The 9,647-nt window shown below is 52.4% G+C and overlaps 1 protein-coding gene across 1 annotated transcript in view; it reads right to left on the minus strand.

Annotated features, from left to right (window-relative positions):
• Positions 1–9,647, minus strand: part of NIPAL3 (NIPA like domain containing 3) — a 43,576-nt gene that overhangs the window by 8,933 nt on the left and 24,996 nt on the right. The window contains exons 5-8 of the mRNA XM_077775845.1: positions 9,084–9,229; positions 4,684–4,780; positions 2,328–2,463; positions 66–154 (exon numbers count right to left, since the gene is read on the minus strand). Coding sequence (XP_077631971.1) covers positions 66–154; positions 2,328–2,463; positions 4,684–4,780; positions 9,084–9,229 — 468 coding nt within the window. The remainder of the gene's footprint in view (positions 1–65; positions 155–2,327; positions 2,464–4,683; positions 4,781–9,083; positions 9,230–9,647) is intronic.

Raw genomic sequence — 9,647 nt, forward strand, 5'->3', positions numbered from 1 at the left:
GGCCAATGTTTCTGTGGCAAAAGTGGGAGACAGAAATCCAGAAATCTAGCCATCGCCATCCTCACCTGCTGTGATAGCAATGGTCGTGGACAGAATGTAGCCCACGCTGGCGATCAAAGAGGAGTCGTACATCTGTGAGGCTTGACTGAGAAACCTTCAACACAAGAGCGCTCTGGTCAGTGGGCATGTCAGGAAGGCCGAGGTGAGAGCCGACGACAGCGGGCTCTGATTGAGACATGAAGGTGGCGCACGAAGGAACACCCCTTGGGTTTACGAAGATGCCATCCTTGGGCCTCTCTACTCTGGGGTCCCTGCTTTGTTCCCATTTGTCCCCTAGACAATCCCGTTCCCCAAGTGGGCCATGCCTTCCGGGTCTCATACCTCTGACCGCACGGTTCTCGACACCCGAAACGCCCTTCTCCTCCCGCCGGTGCCGCCGGCAACCCCACCCCGCTAAAAAGAGCCACTTCTGTCCTTGTAAATAGTCCAATAAACTTTTACAGCACTTTGCACATTCTGCCTTTTGCTGTAATTATTTTTTACCTTTTAAAAAATGTTTATATTTGAAAGAGAGAGAGAGACATGTGAGCGGGGGAGAGGCACAGAGGGAGACACAGAATCCAAAGCAGGCTCCAGGCTCTGAGCTGTCAGCCCAGAGCCCGATGCAGGGCTTGAACCCATGAGCTGTGAGATCATGACCTGAGCTGAGCTGAGTTCGGACGCTCAATCGCCTGAACCACCCAGGCGCCCCGGTAATTATTTATTTAAAACAAATGTTCTTCTTAATGAAAAAATAAGGCACTCACTGCAGTAAGTGCAGGAAGAAGAGAGAGAAATTAGAATCATTCCTAACCTCTCCATCTAGCACGAACACTCCCTCATCTCGGAATATATTCTTTGTCCATTCTCCGCGTGGCATTTGGTTCTTGCTACCTAGTTGCCTCCACCACGACACACATCCCACTCAACTATTCTCTTCCGTTTGCGTGGCTGCCCTGCCCCGCTCCCACCAAGGGCTGGGAGTGCTCTGAGGACAGTGACTATTGCTCGTGCCTCTGTGCAAAGACCCGCCTGACACACAGTAGGCCCTTGGTGGGGGCAGGGGGCATTGGATTCCTCTCTGGAAATGTGGGGTGCTCAGCACAGAGCCTGGAGCTGGGTGAGCTCAGGGGTAATGACTAGAATCTCTGTAGTAGGACTAAGTNACCCGCCCCCACCAAGGGCTGGGAGTGCTCTGAGGACAGTTGACTATTGCTCGTGCCTCTGTGCGAAGACCCGCCTGACACACAGTAGGCCCTTGGTGGGGGCAGGGGGCATTGGATTCCTCTCTGGAAATGTGGGGTGCTCAGCACAGAGCCTGGAGCTGGGTGAGCTCAGGGGTAATGACTAGAATCTCTGTAGTAGGACTAAGTAATAATGGACATAATAGGGGCACCTGGGTGGCTCAGTTGGTTAAGCATCAGACTCTTGGTTTCGGCTCAGGTCATGATATCATGGTTCATGGGTTCGAGCCCCAGGTGGGCTCCATGCTGACAGCATGGAGCCTGCTTGGGAATCTCTCTCTCCCTCTCTCTCTGTCCCTCCCCTGCTCACTCTCTATCCCTCTTTCTCTCTCAAAATGAATAAACATTAAGAAATGATCGACATAGTCATAGTCCTCATGATCATACAGGAGGCTGAGGTTTTCTGGATGTTATTCTGGGGACGGTACTGAGAGCTCTGTGCGATTCTCTTTGGGAAGGGCGGGTGTTATCCTCACTTGTGGACAAGGAATCTGATCCTAGAGCAGCTGAGGAAAAGGCCCCACCCTGCACCGAATCCTGTCCCCAGGCCGTGCCGGGCCCTTTGCTGAGCCCCGGGTCTCAGACCAGACGTGAACAAGACCCAGGCTACGCTCAGGACCACCCTTCCGAGGGAGACATGATCACCTCACTCCCTGGGGAAGATTTCTTGAGGCCCAGAAAGGGCAACTTTCTGTTTCCCACCTAGCAGACAGCCAGGTGCCTCGTGGGGGCTGCACAGCTTCTTCTAGAGCCTGTGTGTGAGGCAGACGCCTGCCTGTGCTACCTCTGATCACACATCTCGCCCATTTCGAGGCAGAGGGAAAACCACATCCCCGCCTGGCCTGGCAGCACGGAGCCCCGCACCACCACGGGGCAGCTCAGCCAATCAGCGACCCCTCCCTCCAGAGCAGCTGCGGGGCCCTGGCCACAGGCTGTGTGGACCGTTCCGCCTTCCCTACAGCTTCCACAGCAAGTGAGATCAGGCCCTGCACATGGAAGAGCCCTGCGTGGAGCGGCCCAGCAGGCAAAGGGTGTGCAACTCACGCAGCTTGGTAGACAGCGGTTGCCACCATGCACACGAACATCACGTAGAAGATGGGGTAGTCCAGCTGCAGGTTGCCCTGGATGGACAGGACCAGCATCCCAGCCACGGCCTTCACGGTCACCACCGTCATTGAGCCTGCAGAAGGTGAGCAGGGACGGATGCAGGGAGTCACAGCCAGTTTATGACCCCAAAGGACTTGGCGGAAAACCTGGAGCACTGGGGCCCACGTGGGGAGAAGATGCCATTTGCCTCGGATCACGAGCTGCCCTATCTGTGCCGCTATGTCTCAAGATGAGAATAAAGCAGGAGAGCACAGGCATCTGCAGATGTCATTTTCAAACTCCAGCAAGAAAGGGCACTAAGTCTCTGAACGCGAGAAGCGGTGCTGCCCTTGCAACACGGTAGGAGGTCAAGACACTCTTTGGATAAATGAACTTCCTCTGAGTCTCCTTCTCATGGCAATCACGGGGGAAAAAACCGTGGTGTGCAAAGAGCTCTATTTGTTTTTTTAATGCATATTCATTTGTATTTTATTTATTTTTATTTTTAAAAGTTTATTTTTGAGAGAGATAGAGCGTGAGCAGGGAAGGGGCAGAGGGAGACACAGGATCCGAAGCAGGCTCCAGGCTCTCAGCCGTCGGCACAGAGCCTGACGCAGGGCTTGAACCCACGAACCGTGAGATCATGAGCTAAGCCAAAGTCGGATGTTCAACCGACTGAGCCACCCAGGTGCCCCCCTCTGGCTTGTATTTTAAAAAAACATTTGATTAGAGGTCTCTGAATGGTTTGGAATTGTACTCCTGCGTGTGTGCACTTACTTTTCCAATAATACATGTTTGTGTGTTTTAAAGTGATACCCACATACCACTGTCCTTCTGTGGTATTTATGTCATAAAACAGCGGCAGGAGGTATCACTCGCTGCTCACCTCACTGTGGAGGCCACTGCTTTACCCCGTGGTGCAGAAATTACTGCTGACTGTAAACTGTCAGATCCCCCCCATCAAAGCAGGAGTGAGAAGAAACCACTGCCAAGTACGGGTACAAATGAAGCCCTTTATTCTGACCGAGATGCTCTGCTTTCCCAGCTTTCTTGGCTTCAACTCATTTGCCTGCTTGCTAACAACCCACCAAACACAGTGGCTTCTGGAGCCTCCTAGATGATGGTTTTCAAACACCAGCAGCCAGTGAGGACCAGCACTTTCTTGTCCTTCTTAGTGAGGAGGGGACCCAGGGAGAGCGGCCAATGTGCCTTAGAACCTTCTGGCCTTCCAACTCATCAGAGAGAACATTTGGGGACCCTGAGCTTCCAATCTTGCAAACAAGATCACCAGGGAGGGGACCCCTGCTGTAAGTTTCCGCATGGACACACACACGCTCAGTGGAAGGTGCTAGCCACAAAAAGCCACACGTTATGGGATTCCGTTTATGTCGTATACTTCAAATAGGTGGATTTGATGGTGGGTAAATTATAGCTCAATAAAGCTGTTTAAAAAAAAAACGCTGCAACCCTGGCCTCCGGTGGCCCCTATCTGTGTGGCTGACGGTGCGTGACTGGTGTGGAGGTTCCGGTGTGGGAAGGACAGAAGGGCGGCACCTGGTCTCGGGCACTTGTGCTGGTCCATGTGCCCCTGCTCGGCCCCCTGAGATGTGGGTGTTCTCCCAGGCCTATTTTTAGAGGACAGGGCGGCTTCAACAGGAGGGAGTGACCAGCCTGAGGCCACAGAGTCCCCAGGACGCAGCAGGCGGGCTTCCCACCTGCCACCCCCTTCTCCTTCCCCTGGAAGCCGGGGAACTTCCCATGCCCGATATCACACTCTATGTGGGGCCGGCCTTGCCCCAGTGTGACTCAGGAGCCACTTCCCACATTGCGTCCATCGCTCCCAAAGGAAAGAACCAGGCGAGAGAGCAACATCAAGTCCTGCTTTTGAATCTGGCCCTCATTCCCAGCCCGACAGGCTTACGCGAAGCCCTGAGGATGCAGCCTGGAGCCTGCCTCTGACTTCTCTGAAATAACCCCTTAACACCCCTCCCCCCACCCCACTGTCGTCTTCTTCACTGTGATGACCACGGCCCAGGCCTTCTCCAGGATCTATGCGTTTGTCTACCTGGTTACTAACACCTCCTCCCTTTGGAACGGAGGCCTCCTGAGGGCGGGGGTGTGTCTGTCTTGTTCTCCCCTGTGACTCTCTCCCCGGCGCCGTTCCTGGCACTTAGGGGACTCCTGGTCTCAAAGCGAGAACCGTGAACACACTCACAGCAGCGTGACCGAACCAACGGAAGCCACCTGCACTTAGCAGGGACCCTGTGGTGCTACCTGATGGTGGCAAAACCCAAGCACGCAGCCCGCCACTTACCGAGCAAGGCCACCAGGAGGAGAATGACGACGATGCTGTTGGCGTTCCTCTCCTTGTAGAAGTAGAGCAGCAGGCAGAACAGAATGATCTCCACAAGCTGCGGAGTCAGCGGGCGGGGAGGTCAGCAGGGCCGTGGACGTGGGAGAGCCCGGGGTGGGTGGGGGGGCCCTGCTGGGCTGCTGGCGTCAGTAAAGTCACCGACCCTCAGGGATGACGGGGATCGCAACACCCAGCACTTCCCAAACTGCTGATGTATACCCCGTGGAAACGGGAGGGGCTCTGAGGGGATCTCTACCCCCTGGGTAACACAGATGAGGGGTTTGCTCAGGGCTTGGGGGGTGCACTGGGAAACCCCATTAAAACCAAAGGTGCGTCAAAGAGGGTGACCCTGGCAGAGCCTGAGGGGCTCAGTCGGTTAAGTGTCTGACTTCGACTCAGGTCATGATCTCATGGTTTGTGAGCTCGAGCCCCGCGTCGGGCTCTGTGCTGACAGCTTGGAGCCTGGAGCCTGCTTTGGATTCTGTGTCCTCTTCTCTCTCTCTCTCTCTCTGCCCCTCCTTGTCTCACACTCTGTCTCATTCTCAAAAATAAATAAACATTAAAAAAATTAAAAAAAAAAAGAAAAAGAACAAGGAGGGAGACACGTGTTCACTGCGGGAGAAGAGCTCTTTGGTTGAAGTAGAACCTTTGGCTTAAGTGTACGTGCCCCTGTCCCCTAAGCAAGCCTCCAATGCGTGTGGCCTGGTGGGTAGAAAGAGGAGGACTGGAGTCAGGGAGGCCCAAGTTTGAAACTGGATCTGCTTCTAAAATAGTTGTGTGACCGTGGGCAAGTCACTTAGCATCTGCGAGCATCAACGACCTCGTCTGTGAAATAGCCATGATGGTTCTTNATTCTCAAAAATAAATAAACATTAAAAAAATTAAAAAAAAAAGAAAAAGAACAAGGAGGGAGACACGTGTTCACTGAGGGAGAAGAGCTCTTTGGTTGAAGTAGAACCTTTGGCTTAAGTGTACGTGCCCCTGTCCCCTAAGCAAGCCTCCAATGCGTGTGGCCTGGTGGGTAGAAAGAGGAGGACTGGAGTCAGGGAGGCCCAAGTTTGAAACTGGATCTGCTTCTAAAATAGTTGTGTGACCGTGGGCAAGTCACTTAGCATCTGCGAGCATCAACGACCTCGTCTGTGAAATAGCCATGATGGTTCTTGCTTTCTAAGGCCATAATCATTGTGGATACGTCATGGGCTCATAAATACACCAGAAACGCTGTGCTTACACTAAGGTTGTTACGTCAGCACAATAATTCTGGGAAGTGGGCACTATCACAGCACTGGGCTAATGGAATGGCCGAGCCAGGATTTGAACCTGGGCAGTCTGGCTCGAAGGCCTGTGTGCTATCCCACTAGGCTGCACTTCTGGATGCAAGAGGCCAAGCACCTAGGGTTTAGAAGGCGCTCAGGCAGTAGAATCTCCCTACCAGACATGCCGGTCTAAAGTGGGAGTGGCTACCTCAACAACTTGTCCTTTCTACTCCTCGGGGACCCAGACACTTGGCAATCTTTTCCCAAGAAGTCAGGCCAGGCCCGGCATGCCGCAAAATGAAAGCAGACAACTTTGACGGTGGGTGGCTGGCTCCGTTTGCCTACAAAGTTTATCTATCATAAAAAGCAATGCAGAACCATTAGTGGGCATTTCGAAAAATTTTTAAATTCCTCATAATGACAGACCATTAAAAAAAAAAACCCAACAACCCAGCTGTTTTCATTTTCCTGTTTCTTCCTGACTTTGTTGCAGCAAATAATTATTTTATCTACTTGCCATCAGAGCCTGTGCACAATTTTATACCAGGATGTTTTTAGTTACCAAAAACAATCCTCATATTTTATGGAATTGTCATAATTATATTTAATTGCTGCAGAATACACCCTCAAGCAGATGCATTTACTCATCAACATTCCTGAGCATCGTGCGTGCTCTCAGGGTGCCCAGTTTTCCAGCCATTCCTCATGAGGCTGAAATGCTTGCTGGTACAGCGCTTGGGGCTCTACTGTGAGATGCTGTGTGCATGCCCCTGGAACATGTCTGTCTCCTTGCTTCCTTTCTTTCTTTTTTTTAAAGAGCTCCTAAAAAAATTTTTTTTTTTTAATGTTTATTTATTTTTGAGAGAGCGAGCGAGCGAGCGTGGGGCGGGGCAGAGAGAGAGGGAGACACAGAATCTGAAGCAGGCTCCAGGCTCAGAGCTGTCAGCACAGAGCCCAACGCGGGGCTTGAATCCACAAACCGTGAGATCATGACCTGAGCCGAAGTCGGATGCTTAACTGACTGAGCCACCCAGGCACCCTGCCTCCTTTCTCTTTTTACGGAATTATAGTTGACATATTAGCTTCAGGTGTACAAGGGATTGGAAAACTCTACCAACTCTGAGTATCCTGCTCTGCTCACAAGTGTGCCTACAGTCGGCCTTACACACACCGCGTATGGCACGCAGCAGATACTCAGAGAATATTTACTGACTTGGGCCAAACCTCTCTAGCTGGCAGCGCTGGGATGCAACAGACTTGCTCACATCAGGGGACTGAAATCCATCAGCGGGAGAGAGAGGGGGCAGGGATAAAAGCAGGGAAAGAAGCCGCTGCCATCAAGGAGAGGTCACGGCTGGGAACTCCACGAGATAGGTCCTCCTCGAGGGAGCCCGTTCGAGCCACGCTGGAGACCAGTGCCTGCACAGAAGCCCCTGAGTTGCCCTAAAGTTACCTTTCACTCATCCTGATGCTAAGATCTCCCCCTGTGGGTGGGGTTTTCTGCCATTTTTTTGAACCTACAATGTATGCACTAGCACCTTGACAAGCTAAGCCTGCGCAGTTGAACCAAAGTACCTAAGACACAGAAAATGTATCCGTTCCTTGATGTAGCCAGCTCCCTGCCCTTGGCCTCCAGCACACTGCATAAAAGCTTCCTGCCCTAACCCCATGGGGAGGCAGTGCTTCGAGAACTATCCCCCCTCCCTTTCTCTTTACTTGTGAAAAGTAATAAAAGGTCTTTGCTTGCAACATTCCCTTGGGTTCTGTTCAATTTAATGCACCCCAAACAGTGACCCCTTGAGCTTAGTTACAGCAACAATGCCCTGAGGACACAAGGAAGGAAGACAAGCGGGTCAGGTCACTGGGCGTCTGCCAAGGGCCGGGTGACCGCCACACCACCTCGTGTCTCCCCATCACCTGCCCCGGTGCAGCGACTGCCACCAGCGTACACAGAAGGATGCGGAGCTTTCAGTTAGGTGACTTGGCCGCGGTCACACAGCACATGACAGATCCGAGCCCAGGACTCCCTAAGAGAAAAGTGTGTTCTGCGGTCAAGCCTTTCCTGCAGAGGGGTGTTCTCTGGCTCCGTCCTCCAGCCGCTTCTCCGCGCCCGCCAGGTGCACGCTGGGGCTGGCTGACGGCGGGGAGGGGACAGGTCCCAACTGGGGGAAATCGCTCCTCTGCCTTGGGAGCAAGCGAAGGAAAAGGGATGTTTCAGGCCTGCAGAGCAGCCCCAGGCCGCTCGTGTCAGAGGAAAAACAGTCAGCACCTTCATTGGCGGGCGGTGGCGAAGGAGGGTGGTCCGTGAGGCCAGGGAGCCCGACTTTGAATCCAGCTCTGCCTTCGTGGGACTCTGAGCAGCCAGCTAACCTCCTGCAGCCTCAGTTTTCTCCTCCAGAGAATGGGGAGACAAACATCTGCCTTATAGGGTTGCTGGGAGGATTTGAGATGGTACGCAAGAAAAGTGTTTAGCTCGGTGCCTGCCTGGCATAGAACAGGGATATACACCGGCGGCTTCCTTAAATACCTTACAGGCTCCCTCAATTCGTTTCTTTGTGGCCCTAACGTGGGATGTGACTGGGGTGTGGGGTTGAGGAGACCGTTTCCAGTGTCTCCTGTGTTTCTAGCAGCTTTGAGCAGCTCTGTGACTCTGGGAAAAAATAGGTAGCATTTCTATGATGGTTTAAAATTGTAACTGTTTTTCTTGCCCTAAAAGTCTTAAATGCTCACTGGAGACATTTTGGATGATGCATGAAGACAAAGGTGAAATGAAAACTCAATCATAATTCCAGCTCTCCGAGACAATTAAGGATAGAGGTTCGCTTTCTCCATCTAGTCCTTTATAGATACATTATACACACACCTACACTATCTCTACAAACTAAAATTATCATATTGTATATGCAGATGCAGACATTACGCAGGACGTAAGTGAAAACAGCATTTCCCGTGGACTACATCCTTGTCACAAGCACGGTCCTTGGTGCTGTGAAACATGTCACGATTCGCTCAAATCCCCTACTGCTGGAGGGTCAGGTGTCCAGGGTCTAGGACTGGATGCTCCCTCCTGCCATCTTGGGTGGAAGGATCAATGGCTGCTCTTACCATGTACAAGAGGAAAGGCCAGCTCACGAGGTGCCTGGTGATGTTCTCGCCTGTCATCTTCTCATGGCTGTTGGGGGCGAATGTCACCAGCAGGTAGGTGCCCACGATGGCCAAACCGCAGCCAACGAAGGACAAGACGTAGCGCCCTGCAGGGAGGGGGAGGCTGTCACAGGGCTTGCTGCAGGGGTGCGGGCCTCCGGCCAGCATGTGCCTCTGGTACCTGCTGTTGCTTGTAATTTTGGTTTCTCTTATTATCCTCCTTGTTGTTATTTTAAAAAATAACATGTAATGTTTAAAACATTTTAGTGAGGTGTGTCAAGTACACAAAAGAGCGCTCAATGAATTCTCACAGGGTGAACACACCCATGTAACCAGCACCCAGATCCTCACCTCCCCACCTGTGTCTCCTTCTACTCCCTGGACCACAGCCCCGGGATATAACTTTGACTTCTATCAAGTGCCGACCGCTAGCCTGGTTTCGTACTCTGTGCACGTGGGCTCGCGCACTATGTTTTCCTGTGCCTGGGTTCATGCAACATTCGTGTTTGCGAGCCTGTGAGATTG

This window comes from Crocuta crocuta, unplaced genomic scaffold (assembly GCF_008692635.1).
Source record: "Crocuta crocuta isolate KB4526 unplaced genomic scaffold, BGI_CrCroc_1.0 scaffold127, whole genome shotgun sequence".
NCBI classification, from domain to species: domain Eukaryota; kingdom Metazoa; phylum Chordata; class Mammalia; order Carnivora; family Hyaenidae; genus Crocuta; species Crocuta crocuta.